The sequence below is a fragment of the Octodon degus genome, unplaced genomic scaffold (genome assembly GCF_000260255.1).
Source record: "Octodon degus isolate 3935 unplaced genomic scaffold, OctDeg1.0 scaffold00032, whole genome shotgun sequence".
In the NCBI taxonomy this organism is placed as follows: Eukaryota; Metazoa; Chordata; class Mammalia; order Rodentia; family Octodontidae; genus Octodon; species Octodon degus.
The window spans coordinates 13,138,380-13,155,945 of NW_004524608.1; the positions used below are offsets into that span (position 1 = coordinate 13,138,380).

General features: G+C 39.7%; 1 protein-coding gene across 1 annotated transcript in view; it reads left to right on the forward strand.

Moving 5' to 3' along the window:
- Positions 1 to 17,566, forward strand: part of Pla2r1 (phospholipase A2 receptor 1) — a 128,724-nt gene that overhangs the window by 60,121 nt on the left and 51,037 nt on the right. Inside the window, exons 9-11 of the mRNA XM_004629979.2 lie at positions 917 to 1,015; positions 4,712 to 4,824; positions 14,290 to 14,459. Of these exons, the coding sequence (XP_004630036.1) occupies positions 917 to 1,015; positions 4,712 to 4,824; positions 14,290 to 14,459 (382 nt within the window). The remainder of the gene's footprint in view (positions 1 to 916; positions 1,016 to 4,711; positions 4,825 to 14,289; positions 14,460 to 17,566) is intronic.

Consider the following 17,566-nt stretch of genomic DNA (forward strand, 5'->3'; position numbering starts at 1 on the left):
AGGCATTGGAGTTTGAATGTGAATCTCAGCCAGGTAACATCTGGGTGTTTCCCCAGCATAAGATCTACACATGGAAGCAGCAAAGCCTTTGATTTAGCACTTATACCAGAGAAAGTAGCATACACAGTGACAGGAACAGGATGACTTGGTCCAGCTGGTTCTCATTCTCCAGATCTGCTGCATTGAAGTCCTCTAATGCCTTGTTAGAGGTACCTCCAAAGCTACTGATTGAGACACTCTGATCGTGAGGCCCAGTCACTCATTTTAGAAATTGTTTTTAGTGATTCTGATACACCCAGACAACTGAGGATTGTTTCTCTAATCTGTCTTTTTTTTTTTTTTTTTTTTTTTTTTTTTTTTTGGTACTGGGTATCAAACTCAGGACCTTGTGTTGGTTGGGCAGGCACTTACCCTGCTGAGCTATCTCCCTGGCCTTCTAATCTACCTTTTTAAGAGAAAAATCGAGAACAACTTAATGCAAAGCCAGGCCAACTGTGTTATCAAGCCTTGCTCCAATATTTTCCTGACCATGGGACCTTAAACCAGAGCATTAAACCTATCCTTTAAAATAAGAATAACAATTGCTTTCTCTTGGGAATGCTCAGATTATTTGAACATCACCCAACATTAGGCCTACTGCATAGCATCAAATGAGATGTACCCATTGTTTCCTCTATCCTGTCCCCTCGATTTGGGACGGCAGACATTGCAATTGTCACATGCTGTAGAGTGAGTACCCCACCCCCACACCCTTCCACGGAGAGAGTGCCAGCCCTTACCACAACCAGACAGGAGCCTGAAATATTACCCCACTGGAAATGCTTGTTATTAATTCCATTTGGCTCACAATTATTGGAATTGCCCATTAACTTGATCATGAAGCATATTAATTCATCTTGTAACACTTTTCTTGTAGGAGGGACACTGGAAAATTACAAAATGTGAAGAAACACTTTTTTATACTTGTAAAAGAGCAGGCCATATCCTTTCTGATGCAGAATCAGGATGTCCCGAGGTAAGTGTGCAATGCTGCAATTTAGGTACAGAAGGTACAGAACTAGGATAACACACCCACCACTGATTAAAAGCAACTTGGCCTCCCCATCTTCTGCTCACTCTTCTGTCCCTCTCTTTTCCCTTCCCTTCCTTGCCACCTCTTTCCTGACACATTTTCAGCCTAAGAGTGAGCTGCATTTTAGAAATGGAACAATGATCATGTGGAGGTACCGGAACGACCCAGGGCCCTGAGAAGGGTTGTTGCCTTGCTGTGCTCTGTGAGCCAAGGGTACTTTTTTAAAAAATTAAAAACTATAAATGATCCTGTTATACCATCTGTACAAACAGCAACTGTTCCATGTGATGCCCTTGCTCACATGTGGGTTTCATAGTTCTCAAGTGGGAAGTCACCGAGAAAGCCAACCACATGCCTGGAGTCAGAGAGTGAGCTTCTGCCCTCAGCCTCTTGACTCCCTCTTCACCTTGCTTAGACTTCTGTACAATACTGGGTATAATTACTTGCTTACTGTGTGTTTATTATTTGGGAAAGAAATAGTAAAAATATTTTAAATTTAGTATAAGTAACAAAGTATTTTAGATATAATAAAATACTTAGATTTAAACTGACAAGGTAGGAATTGTCAATTTAAAATTTCTTGGATACATTTAATATGCTGCAATAAAGTTGTATAAAATCAATCTGTCTCTATTTTCAACACATATGCTTACTTTCCTGTCCACCCTCAATTTTTAATGCTGTATTATTCTCAAAATTTTCTTAGACTCAATTTTTTGTTTCTGTTTTATTGGTTTTTGAGACAGAGTTTTGCTATGTAGTTTAGGCTGTCCTTGAACTCGCTGTGTGGCCTAGGCTTGCCTCAAACTCCTGGCAATCCTCTTGCTTCTGCTTCCCAAGTGCTGGAACTACAGGTGTGCACCACCACACCCAGCTTATGCCCAGCTTTTTTTTTTTTTTTTTTTTTTTTTTTAGGGAAGGGTCTACAAGGTATTCAGGGTCTCTTAGATCAAACTCTTAGTGATCTGCCTATTTACAGCCTCCCAAGAGCTGGGATTACAGGTGCACACCACCACGCCCTGTCTCAATTGCCATCTCAGAGTGCCCTAGGGAGCGGGGCTGGCATGGCAGGCCCAGGGATCGAACCCCTGGCCCCTGCAGCTGCTTACAGGTGCTTTAATCCACTGAGCTATTTGGCTAGCCCATACCCAGGTTTTAAGACCTCTTCTTTAATTATTATCTCTTCAGATTCAACTGTTTATGTTCCAACTAAATAGCAATCCATCTCCGCAGAAGGCTGTTTCATACATTAATCAATGTGGAGACGTAGGAGCTGCCCTTCATACCCCAGCTAGACAATACATGTGCCATCGCTGACATGTCACCAAGCACTCTGTCCACCCGCGAATAACAACTCCCAAATTATGGTTTACACTGACCCTGTCTCTACCTTACTGTAGCTACAAGGCAACTCTATATGATTTATTTTTGTTGAAAGAGCAATTAGCATCTCACAGAACAAAATGAGAACTGATGCTCTCCTTGGAGTTTTGTTCACTGCTCATCTTTTCTGGCCAGAATTACCAGTGCTTAAAAATACTGGTTCAGAGCTAGTTCTCTAGTTTTAATAGAAAATTTCTATTGATCTTATTTTCTTTATCTTCTGATATTGAAAAGTATCTTTTATATTCAGCCATTTTCTTTACCGTAACTCTCCAAACAGTTTCTCCTTGAAATACTGATTATAAAATCAGCTTTGATCATTTCAATGTCAAAAAAAGTCCTGTTGGTGAGATTGGACATAGGAGCCAATCAGTTGTTACCCCACCCTTTCATTATGGGGGAAAGGGCTTGCAATTGCTGGCCATGTTTTTCTGCTTCTACTATGCTACGTATTTCTTGCCCACTCTTTTCTTGAGGCTTCTCAGTTCTAGAGTTTTGTTTTGTTTTGGTAAGCAACATATGACCCCCAAATTACTAATGAATGAGAAATATTTTGTCAGAAAGTTCAAATTATCAGTTTTCCTCCACTTGTCCTTCCAAGCACAAAATCAGTTCAGCCACCTGCTGCCATCCATCACAGAGCTTGAGAGAGTCTGTTGGGCAGGGTCAACCACACAGACAGGTTGGAAATAGAGGTGAAGGGGAGTTGGTTCTCGGCATCAGTTAAATGGCTGGACAAAGGAGCTTGATGAGCTGCACCTCATTTCATGAAATGTTTTCAACTAAAGTATCCCATTTCTAATCAAGGTCTGGTTTTCATTGGTGCACATTTGCAGCACGTAATGTTTACATTCCTGTGTGTAGTTGCTGTTGAACTATTTTTTTGCAGAACTAAGACCTTTGTGTGTGTGTGTGTGTGTGTGTGTGTGTGTGTGTATGTGTGTATTTTAGGGAAGGGTCTACAGGGTGTTCAGGGTCTCACTACTAGATAAGATTCGTAGTGATCAGCTGTTTACAGCCTCCCAAGTGGTGGGATTGCAGGGGTGCGCCCCCACACCCAGTCTCAATTGCCATCTCAGTGTGCCCCAGGGCGGGGCCAACATGGCAGGCCCGGGAAGACTAAGATTTTTTTCAAGAAATATTGAAGAATGCACTTTATGCTTGGTCATAAGCTGTCAATTACTGAATTGGCACAAAATGAAGAGTATTTAAAATCTGGTTAATATGTAAAAACAGATAAAAACAATATGACCTAATATATTGGATGAGAAAAAAACCCTAAAATAATTCAATTGAAATATAGTGAAAGTATTTCCTGTACTGTAGGATTTTAAAGAATACAGAAACCCTCCTCTTGTTCTCAGGAGTAAGCCTCAGAGTCACGTGCTCATCATTTCTGCCTGTGTGCCAAAGTTTCCTTTCTTCCTCCCTAACAGGTCAGCCAGTTAAGTTAGGGATAGCTACTCTATGTGTGTAATGTGGTTTTGGGCCATGTTCAAATTATGATCCAACCAAGGTCATCCTGAGTTGCACCAAAACTGGCTCCCAGGCCCTCCTGATCTAATGATTCATAACCCAGTGTAAGTCCCTTTTAAGATCTTTGCCTGCATTGTCTAGTTTTGATTTTCAAAGTGTCAAAACATTGCTGCTATCTGTTTTTTGTTTGTTTGTTTGTTTGTTTGCAAATGAGAAAATTGGACAGGAAGTCATTAAATAAATTTCTTAAAATAGGTTCAGTATCAGTAAACTCACATGTGGTAGACCCAAGACTCAAACCCATGCTTTCTGAATCTAGAACCAATACTCTTAATTTCTACCGTAATATAAGAATCATTTTCATGAAATTTCACAAGTTGAGAGAGAGAGAGAGAGAGAGAGAGAGAGAGAGAGAGAGAGAATAAGATCTCCTGAATGAGTGCCCTTTTATTTTGGTGTTTTGTTTTGTTTGGGTTTTTGTTTTGTTTGTGGTACTTTCCCCTTTTATCTTCACTTGTGTTCAATTTTTTACATTTTTAAGGAAATATAAAATTTTAGGATTTAAACATAATTGCTTACATAAACCTGGAAGTGGCCATAGCAATTAGAATGGCATCACCAGATAGAGCAAATATAAAGACAGTAAAACATAAACTCAAGGAGTTTTGAGCAAGTGAGAAAGGAAAGTTATGTAAGTGGTAAATGAGAATGTGCAGAAAAGATCTCTTGGTACTTAACTGAGTAAGATTATGTCCTTAATTTCCCTTCTTCTTTTTTAAGGGATGGGAGAGACACGGTGAATTCTGCTACAAAATTGACCCAGTCCTGCGAAGCTTTGACCATGCTTCCAGCGGTTATTATTGTCCCCCCGCACTTATAACCATCACAAATAGGTAAACAAAAGTGTTCCAAGGAAACCTGACTATGCTTCAATGAGAGGGCTTTTGGAGGGATAAAATCTAACATCAATAAGAACTTTATCAAAATCTAGAATGTGCTATGTTATAATGAATTTTTAAAGCATTGAGGTGAATTTAAGTTGTCTGATGTTATTCCTAAACTGAGTTTTGAATAACAAATAGTAAAATTTAAGGTGATTTTTACTTTCCTTAAAAATGTATTAATTGTCTGGCTTTGCTAATATAGTCAGTCATATTTAGGTTTTATGTTCTAACTGCTGGTAATGGAAAAGAAATATGTTATTTAACAAGCATTTTAGAAATGTGGGTGAGTTGTATAAGGTACTTTTTGAGGCAGAAAAGGAAGTATAACTAAAATGTGGAGAATATTCGAATGTGCCACCATTTCTTCTTAGTTCTCTTTGCCTTAGATTTAGCTTGAGATTAACTGTGCCCTTGCTCACACGCCACACAATTTGTACTGCAGATGTGTCATAGAAGATAAAGCCACAACAAAGATGACCTCGTCACTATCAGTGGCAAGGACAGTGAGGGTGGGAGACTCCTTTGTGCCTAAGACAGAAGCAGTTAGAAGTCTTCAGTAGGACAGCTAAGCCTGCCACTTTTGTGTCATTGCCTTTCAAAATATCCACTGAAAAGTCAGGTATGCTAATCTTCCTCTTTGGCCCCAGCAGCTTGGAAGAATGAGGCAGGATGATTGCATGAGTGTGAGTTCAAGACCAGCCTGACTCCCAGGCCATGGGACAACTGGTGCTGTGTTTTTAACTGGAGACCTCACCATGCACGTCTGCATCGTAGGATTCCTGAATGCTTTCTCTGGCTCTCCACAATGGAAGGCAACATTCACAGTCATCAGTATTTCTTCTCTCCTCTCATCCTCTTACCTTCCTGCCTTCTTTCCCATTCATTCCTCCAAATAATGCACAGGAATGTACGTGCTTGCACATGAAGGAATTCGTTGACCCACAGGGGATTAGGGTGGCAGCTTTTGGCAGACTCAATGGTCTCCATTAGAGTATAACCATTAGGCCACAACATTAAAGTATCTCAGCGTTGCTTCCAGTTCTGCCTTTCTACCTCCCACATATAGCTACTAGGCAGGAGGAAGCCTATATCCCCTCAACTTACTAGGCTTCTTTAAAGTTTACATAAATACCTTGGGTTAAAAGTTTCCCCAATATTAGACATTGCAGAAGCCTAACCAATGAAACAAAGCTCCTTTATTAATAACTTAAGTGTATTTTACACCGAAGAAAATAACTCTAATTGTTTCATCTATTTTGGTCTCATTCTTCTTTTTTGTTTAATATTCATTGGCTTCCTGTCACATACCTGACATAGTGTGAATTACTTCTCATGCATTATCTGACCATGCAAAAAATTAATAGTCAAGAAATTTTTAGAAAATTACGTATTGAATACATAGTTTGTAAATGGTACCAGAGTAACATGCTCATGCTTTGTATGTACAAAAGAAATAAAAAGTATGTTTTAGCTGCACGATGCTTGCTATAGCATGGAAGTTAAAGAAATAGTACATAAACATGTAAAACAAGTGACAAAAGTAGAATAACACACAAGGAAATGGATAAAGGCACAGTGACATTATGGATTTCTCATAGTGGCAAAGTGACCCAAGCCAAGCTAGAAATCTGTTAAGAGTTCAAATGTTTCATTTTCTACCAGCACTTTGGGGACCTCAAAAATGATAGGAACCATCTGGGGGGAAATCTGTTTCATTTCCCCAAATCTGAGTGTAAGAATATGGTGAAAACATTACTTTTTTAAAAATTAACTACACTCAGTAGCCAACATACAATGTGTTTTCCAGCTCTGAAGCAACACAGTGGCATAGGGAAATTTGTTTTTAATCCCAATTTCAACTGATTAGGACTGCCTGTCTCGGCTTATACTGGCATGCGACCCAGTCACTCACCAAGCTGGCCTGACTCCACAGGAGCAGTAATGTGGCATGTCTCCAAGTCAGTTAGCATCAGATACAATGTCCCAGAAATAGCTTCCTCTAAAGCTGGGACTCTGCCAGCCTCTCAGATGGAGGAAGGGAAGCATCCTGTGCTCTTGACTTTCATTCATTCAGACTCCATCAGAGAAGAAACCTCTCTCTGAGCAAGGATACATCTTGTCACGTTCTCCCACCGTATCTTTTGTGTGGGAAGGCTGGCAGTAGACGGAACACCTCCTTGGACTCAGGAGCATCCCTGAGCAGCCTCAGTAATCACTTTCTTCCATTTCTGATTTCCTGTTTGGGCTAAGGCACTCCTGTCACTCTCCAGCACCCAGGCCTGTAGTTGCTAATTGATTTTCCACTCTTCTGCACAATTGAGTGACAGGTTTGATGGGCAAAATTAGAACCACCTGCTACAAGTTACTGATTTCTTTTGTTACTGGGCAACTGCTCCTGGTCTAAGACTTTAACACTGTGTGAGAAACAAAGGGGAAGGAAAACAGACCCTCCCTGCTGAATGACAGCTAGTCTGTTGTTATAAAACTTTTTCAGACTCTGCCACTTCGCTTTCAGATAGAGTAAGAATACAAATCCAGATTTTCAAAGTTAGCATGGATAACTCTAAACACATGTATATCTAAATCTTGACTCAACCAGCCATGGAATATTCGGTACAAAATAATAAAAATGATATTGATTGTTTGACTTTTGTCCAAAAAGATAAATCTTGCAATAATTTATTTTTCATAGATTTTTTTAAGAAATATTTTTTCTGGATTGAGGACAATTTATTGTTTTTATGTACAGAAAACTCAAGGGTACACTTAGCCCAGTTTAGTGGCAAGCATTTTAGCTTCCTCCAGCTTGGCAATACGAGCTACAGGTTTTGGACCTAGAACGTTGCCTCCTCGGTGATGGCAGATCTCATCATATCTGTCATTGTAGTTGGTCCTGATGGCCTCCACCAGCTTAGGCAGTGCGCCTTTGTCTTCCAAGTTGACTTGCGTGAAGGCGACAGTGGTACAGTTCTTCCTGTGGACCAGATGCCCCAGGCTGGCCTTCCCTTTGATGATGCAGTAAGGGAGCGCCACCTTACGACACAGGGCAGGCAGAAACACAACCAGCTCAGTGGGGTCCATGTCACGTGCAATCACCACGAGCTGAGCCTTCTTGTTCACTACCAGAGTGGTGACAGTGTTGACACCTGCTCTGAGGACCAGTGGCCTCTTAGTTGGGGACCTCCCCTCTGCCAGCAACTTTCTTCTCTCCTTGGGTCAACAGCCTCTGCTTCTTCTCTTGCTTGGTCTCTGGTCTATACTTATGAGCAAGCTTAAGCAGCTGGGTAGCTGTTTGGCTGTCCAAGGCCTGGGTGAACCGGTTAATCACAGGGGACACCTTTTGCCACTTATACAGGATGGACCTCTGTCTCTGCAGCTGCATGTAGTAGGGCCATGTGACAAAGCGGGTGAGGTCTCTCTTGGGCTGGATGTCCTGTCCAATGCCAAAATTCTTTGGTCTCTTCTCAAACAGGGGATTTACCACCTTCTTGGCCTCCTGCTTCTTCACGACAGAAGGGGCCAGGGCCACCTTCTTACCCTTGGCCTTCTTGCCTTTCGGCATCTCGGCTGGCTGTCATAGATTTAAATATGTGTTATTTTTAGGTATTTTTATAGTTTTACCATTTCCTAAAACTGTTATATCCCCCCAAACATATTTGTACTTAACTTTTAAAGACTGCTAAAATATAGATAAAATAAAGTTTACCACTTAAACCTTTTTTTTTTTTTTTTTTTTGGTACAGGAATCCAACTCAGGGTCTTATACTTGTAAGGCAGGCAGCCTGTTGCTGAGCCACATCCTAGAAATGGCCCCTACACCATGTTTAAGTGTTTAGTTCAGTGATTTTACCTGCAGTCACTCTGCTGTGCACTCATGCCCGTTATACATTCCTAGAATTTTTCTTCTTCCCATTCTGAAATCCTGTACTCATTAAATAAAACTTCTAGTACTCCCCTTTCTTCTGCCCCTGTTGGCCATATTCTATTTTCTGTCTATAAGTTTGACTATTCTAAGGACCTCGTATAAGTGAAATCATACAATATTTGTCTGTTTGTGCCTGAATTATTTCACTTAGCATAATAATGTCTCAATGCTTATCCATATTGCAACCTGTCAGAATTTCTCTCCTTTTAAGATCCCAGTGCATGCATGCACCAGATTTTGCTTATCCATTTATCCGTCAATAGGTTTTGGTTTGCTTTCAACATATGACTGTTGTGAATAATGCTACTTCAATCATAATGCACACATTATGTCCCTACTTCTGCTTCTTTGAGTATGATTCAGAAGTAAAATTGCTGGATCATGTTGATAATTCTGATTTTTAACTTTTTGAGGAACTAAAACACTGTTTCCCAAGTGGCTGTGCCATTTTGCTTTCCCAAATGTAGTATGTAAGTGTTCCAACTCCATCTCTATATTCTGACCGATATTCATTATTTCCTGCTTGTCTGCTTTGTTTTTATAATAGCCACCTTACTGGGGGCGTGTTAGCAAGCTTCCCATCACTGTGAAAAATAAAAATGAGAAAGACAACTTAAAATAGGAAAGGTTTACACCAGCTCATTGCTTTGGTCTATGGCCAGATAGCTCCACAGCTTTTAGGTCTGTGGAGAAATAGAACATAGGGAAGGAGGAAAGGGTGACCTCACAATGACCAGGAAATAGAAAGAAACTCAGACAGAAGAAAGGCCTAGGGACAAGATAAAATACCGCATGGCACACCCCAAGGGACCCACTTCTTCCACAAGGCTCCATCTCATACAGTTTCCATTACCTCCCAATAATTAATTAAGTCATCAATAGATTAGTCCATTGATCATGTTGGAGTACTGACCTTAAACTTCCCAAAAACTCCACTTATGAACATTGCTGCATTGAAGACTGACCTTCAATGCACAACTCTCTGGGGGACACTTCACATGCAAACTGTAACACAGTGATTTGTCCTCTCATGATGGCTTTGATTTGCATTTTGCTTAGTGACAAGCAATGGCGAAACCTTTGCACGTGCTTCTTTATAGCTTCTTTATATCATTTTAGAGAAGTGTCCATTTAAGTCTTTTGCCCTGTTTTAGTTGAAGAGTTTCATGTTTAATTCATGTTTCTGTTATTAAATTATAGGAGTGCTTTATGTATTCTGCATTTTGCAGAATACATGATTTCAAATATTTTCTCCCACTTTTTGGGTTCATTTTCACTCTGTTTGCAGTCTCCTTTGATGCACAAAAACTTCTCATTTTGGTGATGCCCAATTTATCCACTTACTTCACTGGCTATGCTTTTGATGTCATATTCAAGGAACTGTTGTCAAATCCAGTAGCATGAAGGTTTTTTCTGTGTTATGTTCTAAGAGTTTAACAGTTTTAGCTTTTATGCTTATGGCATTGGTCTACTTTGAGTGTATTTTTTAAACAGTACAAGTAAAGGGTAGTTCACTGTTTTGCATGCTGATATCCAGGTTTCCTAATATTAATTGTTGAAAAGGTTGACTTTCCCCACTCAGCAATCTGTCACCCCTGTTGGGAATAACAATAGGCTCATTTCTATTTTATTTCATAGACATATATGTTGGTCTTCATACCAGTAGCATACTTTTTATTACTGTAGAGTGTACTAAATATTGAAATCAAGAAATGTGAGGCTCCAACTTTGTTGTTTTTTTACAGCTGTTTTGGTTATTCTGGATCTTCTATGATTTTGATAGGGATTGCAGAGACTAGGTGGATTGCTTTGGGTACTTGGACATCTTAACAATGTTAAGCCTTCTAGTCTATGAACGGGATATCTCTCTATCTGTGTCTTTATTTGAGCTGACTAGCTTGTGGAGCTGCTTCCAATGCATTACTTTTTATTGTTTTGGATGATATAAATGCAGTAATCTTTGTACTGTCTTGTTTTTTTTTTTTTTTTTTCTTTTCTTTTTGCTGTTTCAAGGATTGAACTCAGGACCTTGCACTTACCAAGCAGGTGCTTGTGCTGCTGAGCTATACGCCTGGCCCGCTAAGCACACTGCTGTCATATGCTGACTCCTACAGTGTTCACAGACAGGAAACATCTTTTTTTCAGATATATGTGTCACTGGTTAAACTGACAAGCAAAATACTCACTTAGAGATCAAGTACAAAATCCCTCTTTCTAAAGTGTGTATTTTTTGAAATATAAAACGTTTTTGCTGAAATGATTAAAAGAATGCAATGCATACTAAAATTCATTGCTATCTTAAAATGACATTTTTAAATTAAAATGTAATTTTTGCCATCATGAGCAAATTTTTTGACAAATTTCATCAGAAAGTACAAAATGTATTTTCCTATTCATGCTAAAAAATATACTCTTGGGCTGGGGAGGTAGCTCAGTGGTCTAAGTACCTGCCTGGCAACACAAGGTCCCAAGTTCGACCTCTGGTGCCACCTGCCATGCCACCCGGGAACAGGGCATGGTGGCTCACCCCTGTAATCCCAGCACTAGTGAGGCTGAAACAAGAGGATCACTACCAGTCTGAACTGTATAGCAAGCCCCTGTATCAAAAAAAATAATTAATTTAATTTAATTTAATTTAAATATACTCTTGATTTCTTAACTTTTTAAAGAAGTTAATTGGAAAAGTCAATTTTTTTTTCTGATTCCAAGAATTATTCTCTTATACAGTTTGATTTTGTAAGTAGGTGTACATATACAAATATTACAGCATTTGCCTATTTTTAAAAATAACAAATAATTTTCACTTTATTGAATTCCTTAGAAATAAATACTATTCTGGTACTTATAATAATACAAAGAATATATGTGTGGTTATTTGGTCCTCCTCTATCGGGGGTGGTCGTCCTCTTTGACGGGGCACGCAGCTTCGGGAGGGATGCACATGGATCATTGAAGGAGCAAGGGGACACCCGCCTAGCCAGCCGGATCAGCCGAATCAACCCTGGTGATCAATGGGGTAACAAATGTTACAGCCAGATTGCCCTCACATCCTACATGTGGTTATTTAGGGTTTTTAAATCATAACATTTAAATTCAACAACCCCTGTAAAATACAGACAAAAGACAAGATAATGTAAAACTCTGGAATGATCTCTTATGAATAATTTTGAAATACAGGGCCAGAAATATTTTTTGTTTGTTTGTTTTTGTTTTTTTTTGTGGTACCGGGGATTGAACTTAGGACCCTACACTTGCCAGGAAAGTGCTTATTCTACTGAGCTATCTCTCCAACCCCAGAAAACTTTCAAAAGGTCATCTTCTATACTGCTGTAGGCTAGAGGTTTTGTGACCATTTCAGTCCTTGAAACCAGATAGTGAGTGGTAAAGAATATAGGCTATCCTGTCTTTCTACACCAGCTAGGAATAGCTACTCAAAGATTGTACACTTACCCTTAGTTATTTTAAGTTGTTTGCTTTAGAAGAAAGTCACTTTTGTTAAATTGCTTTGGAGCAGCAATGTCTTCTAAACTAGACCTAGAAAACTATAGTCTTATTTTGATTTAAACGTTTTAGGATTTAATGTACAGATATTTTGGGGAATGCTTAAAAATGTACTTGCCAGAGGACTGGGGAGATGGCTCCATGGAATAATCGTTTCCCTGGGAAGCACAAGGGCCTGAGTTCAATCCCCGGTTCCGAAGGGGGAGGGGAAATTATATATATATATATTTGCCAACTCAGAAAGCAGTTTTCCATTGTTTCAAGCAATGATAAATAGAGATATAATAGCAAACCAGAGTAGACTAAATAAATCTACAACCAGTAGGGGATAAGAGCAACAAGTTGTCATACATAATGATATGCAAAGCCATCTTCACAGACAAGGTCATTTTTTTTAGCATCATCTTATAGATTTCATAGTGTCAGGTAATGAAAGAGCAGTGACCCTCCCTGTGCTCAGCACCACCCATAGTGAGGAGAAGCCCGGCCCTAGCACCAATGGGCCAATGACTGGCTGGCTTCTAGTGCAGGAGCCTTTTAGGCACCAGGTGGGGATAATTATGCTTTGTTGCCTCAAAGGGGATCTGAAAAGCAGGCCATGTATTGTGAGACTATGAACTAATGAAATGTAAGGACAATTACAGGAGCATCTAGGGTGCCTTTGGCCTCTCATACCTTCCTCCTGAAGCACACTTATGTAAGATTCTGCTCCTACCACATGGATGAAAATGAACTTTACTCATTTCAAATGTGTGCTATTTACATTGCTAATAGAGAACTTGTAGAAGGTATTAAAGCATGATAAAACCATGCCCTCTGCAGGTATGAGTGCCATGGATGCCTACAATCACTGTTCTAGAGTTGTTGCTAAGGCATTTCAAATTTTGTCTCTAAGGCATTTGGTTTTTGATTTCTCCTTTGTCAATTCCTTTGAGACTCTTCTATTTTTAAATGATCCCATTGCCTTTGGTACCCTAGCAAGTTAAGAATGCATGATAATTTTTTTAAACCCAAAATTGCAATTTAAAAGTCTAATTTGCTTTCTCCTCCAGGGTTTTGGGTAATTTCATCAGGCCTTCTTTTTTTCCATTGGCTCAGCATATCTGGCCAGAAATCACCACTGAAATTACTTGTAATTTTAGATGTCTTGAAAATATATTTCTCATAATACCTTAATAGTTTCAAACTTAGCTTTAAGTTCAATTTTAGTTAAATTTTAATACCCATAGTTTTCTCATTACATGTGCATGTAGGAGAAAAAGTTCAAGTTTTCTAGATTCTACTTTTGATGTGTTCATGCTGGGAAGGCAGCATTGCCAAGAACCATTGAATGTTGATTCATAAAACTGTTTGGGGAAAATGCTAGTGGGTGCATGCTTTGAATTAAATCCTAGGACTTAAATTCTTCTCCAGTGAGAATGCATATTTGAACACACTTGAATAAGCCAAGGACTCCATGTGCCTGTGAACAAACTGTTTTGGAAGCTCCAGAGTTACTACTCCAATTCCTTCTTACCAAGCAAGTGTGATGAAGGGGTGCGTGTGAGCAGCTCATTCATAAAACCAGAACATCCCTCCTCCTCTTCTCCTCCTCCCTGCCAACCCCTACCCTAAGTGTATTACAGCCTGTTGTGTGGAATCTGGCCTAATTATAAAATTGGCCACGTCACACTAAAAGAAATAAATATATTTCTTACTGTGTGGACATTACCATCTAGCTCTGAAACCAGAGATATCTCTGTTCCTGACAGTTTCAGGAATTAAATGTGTAAGAGTCAAATTCTCTTCACTCATGCATTTCTTGGAATTACTCTGATGCTTGGCATGTAGTAGTAATGGTCAGGGTCTTTGTATATTATTCTGCTCCACATTCTAAAGAATTAACAAGTAATGCAAATCTGGTGCCATTCTTCATACTTCATTATGTTTTAATGATATTTTTATTGCCCTGAAACATAATGCAACCATTTCCTTTTTCTCTTTTCAAGGTTTGAACAGGCATTTATTACCAGTTTGATCAGCAGTGTGGGGAAAATGAAGAACCATTATTTTTGGATAGCTCTCCAAGACCAAAATGACACAGGAGAATACACTTGGAAGACAGCAGGGCAGGAGTCTAAGCTGGTGCAGTACACACACTGGAATGTTCATCAGCCCAGTGAGTAGAGGACATAATAATACTAGCCATCCCTCACTTTGTACTTGTGTTTCCTTAACCCAAAATTCCTTCCACCTCTTAGTCACCTCCTTTGTTTCTTCTCAGATGTTTTCTTAACACCTACATCAGCACAAATGAGCACCACAGGTTTGCAGAAGTAGCATATGGCTGGCCATTTTGTAAAGTATGTGCATCATTTGACATATTCAAGGTACACATTCATTGTTGGGGGTTACACTTGCATTTATTACCAGGAAATCCAGTTTCTTTCTCCTCAAGCCCCACTCCAACTCCCCATCTGCTCCCCGTCAGTATCCAAAATTCCCAGGGGCTTACTCAGTCTAGAATGGTTCCAGTGCACTACCAAAAGGCACATCTGACAAGTTCACAATGACAGCCATGTGGCCACGTTGTGGAATGCTGATCCATCACTGCCATAGCATTCTTGTTGGTCTTTCTCTCGTGTGGAGTACTATAGCTCCTTAGCTGGAATTCCAAGTCAGCAGGAATATTAGTTCATTCTCAGATGCACAGCTTTAGGTCCCAGAGAGTGAAACTATGTGAGGTTGCCCAGTTCCAGAGAAGCTAACAGCTTCTATCACAACCTCTCTGTGTGGAACATGCTTCAGGTGTGTTAAGCTTAGGTTGACAATCGAGACTGAGTGTGCGTCTTTACTTCAGGGTAAGTTCCTGCTTGTATCCCTTAGTCTCTTTCTTGACTGTGGATCTCCATCAGGACCACAGCAATAGACATCAGGCAGTAGATTACCTCTAACGTTGTACCTGGAGGAACAGAGGAGTCTGGTGCTTCCCTCTCAGAAGAACTTCAGCTGTAAGACACTGTGTACTGTATGCTTTTCTGATTAAAGTAAACCCATGTAAATTGTATAGATGCTCTAAACATAGGTAATTACACTAAGAAAAGTGTTGCAAGTTTTTTAGGGCACCCTCCTCTTCAACAAACTTCCTTTCTCACAAATAACCACTGTTAACATTTGGTGTGGTTTCTTTGGTATTTGTATGTGCATAAACATACACACATGCATGTGTAATTTTTTGAATGGAAATAGAGTTGTGTATTTCAGTTATTTGCTTTTTTAACTTAACAATGTGTCTTGGAGAACTTTCCACATTGATATTTATTAATCAATATTTTAAGTATCATATTGGGTGTTAGGTTTTCAATGTATACAGTTTGGAGAGCTATGTACGCTGAAGCGCTAGCAGTAGGAAAGCATGTGATACACGTTGTAAGAAGTACAAATGCAGGGGCCAGGGAGATAGCTCAGTAGAATAAGCGCTTGCCTGGAAAATGCAAGGGCCTGAGTTCAATCCCCGGTTCTGCAAAAAAAAAAAAAGAAGAAGAAGAAGAAGTACAAATGCAGCTGGATATGTTGGCGCACACCTATGATCCCAACACTTCAAGCTTAGGCAAGAAGATTACAAATTCTAATCTGGCCCAGCAATATAGTGACCTAGGGAGACCTTGTCTCAAAATGAAAGACAAAGAAGGGTTGGGGATGTAGCTAACTGCAGTAACCCTAGGTTCAGTCTCTGGTACCTCTAGTACTGCAGGAAAAGGGAAGGAGGAGAAAGAGAGAGGAAGGAGGAACAAATAAAGCACTCTGAGTTAGGAAGGAGGATCAATTCTCCTTGTCGTTATAAAAGCTCAAGGAGGAGGTTGCATTTCATCTGGTATTTAAAATATGCCTGGATTTGGTGGCTATACCAGTAAATAAAGTTTTCTAAGTAAGAATAGACATATGGAGCCAAGGAAAAATTGAGCAACTGTGAGAGATTTTAGCAGCTTCACGTAAGTGGAGGGCAAGATAAATGAAAAAGGGCTATAAAAGGTAAGACCAGAGAGGTATACTGAAAACACAGTTTAAGATTATAAACTAAAGAATATTTATTTCTTCTCTAAGTATGGGAAGCCATTGAAGGTTTTGGGTCAAGAAAGTGTTAGGATCAAATTATTTTTTGTTTTCATTTAAGGTGTTAAGTAGGATAATCCTAATAGAGAAGGAACTGCACTGCAGTGAAAGGTACCCACCCTCCAGTCAGACTCAAATTCAAATCCCAGTTATATGATGCTAGGGAAGTTACTTAAGCTCCCCTGTCTTAGTTACTTTTTCTACTCATTGCTGGGACAATTACACAACACTCCAAATGAAGGAAGGAAAGGTTTATTTAGCGCACAGTTACTGGAGGATTCAGTCCATATTCCTCTGGCTCCAAGGCAAACGACAGCAGTTCATGCTGCAGAAAACAATGAAGAGCAGAGGAGGAGCAGCAGCTGCGGCGTCCATCAAGCCTCTCTTCCTTCTAAGCTACCTGCGAAGACCGGCGTTCCACGGAGAAGATCAGAGCTCCTCCAAAGTGGCACGGCTGCCAAGCTCAAGCTCCTCAGAAGACTGGGACTTCACAGAAGCGGGGCAGGGCGGCAGGAAGCCTTCCTCTGTTCCTGGGTCCTGCCCACCTGCAGGGCTAGGCCTCCACTCTGGGAACTGCCGGAGATGATTCAGCCAAATTGACACAATGTATCAACTAACACAGCCACATATTTATTTTCTCATCATAAGACTAACAGTGCCTACCTCACAGACTTATTAGAATAATTACATGAAATTCTACAAGGTTACTGCTCCCTTATAAATAATAAATATTAGTCTTTCTTATTGAAGGGCAGTAATGGTAGGCATTTGCCTAAAGCTAGATAGAATACGACATGTGATCAAAAATACAGTGATGTTTCCTTTCTTTAACACTGTGTTGTAGCAAGGGACTTTGTTACTAATCCTCCACAGGGTGCTCTCCTTACTTTGAACACAAACACATGTATCCCATTGTTTTTTTTTTCCATAATTTTATTGAGAGACAAATAGCAATGAGACAGTTTCAAATCAATTGGGTAGTACAGTTTCAATAATTAACACATTGCATAATCTCTTCCTAGTGGTTATTTGCTATACAAGATGCAGACATGATATCCTATTTACAAACACTATTACAACAAATCCCTCTATTCCTTAAGAGAATGTAGCTATATATCCATCCTAACCATTTTGAATACACAGATACAAAATGGACATTCATTTATATATCCC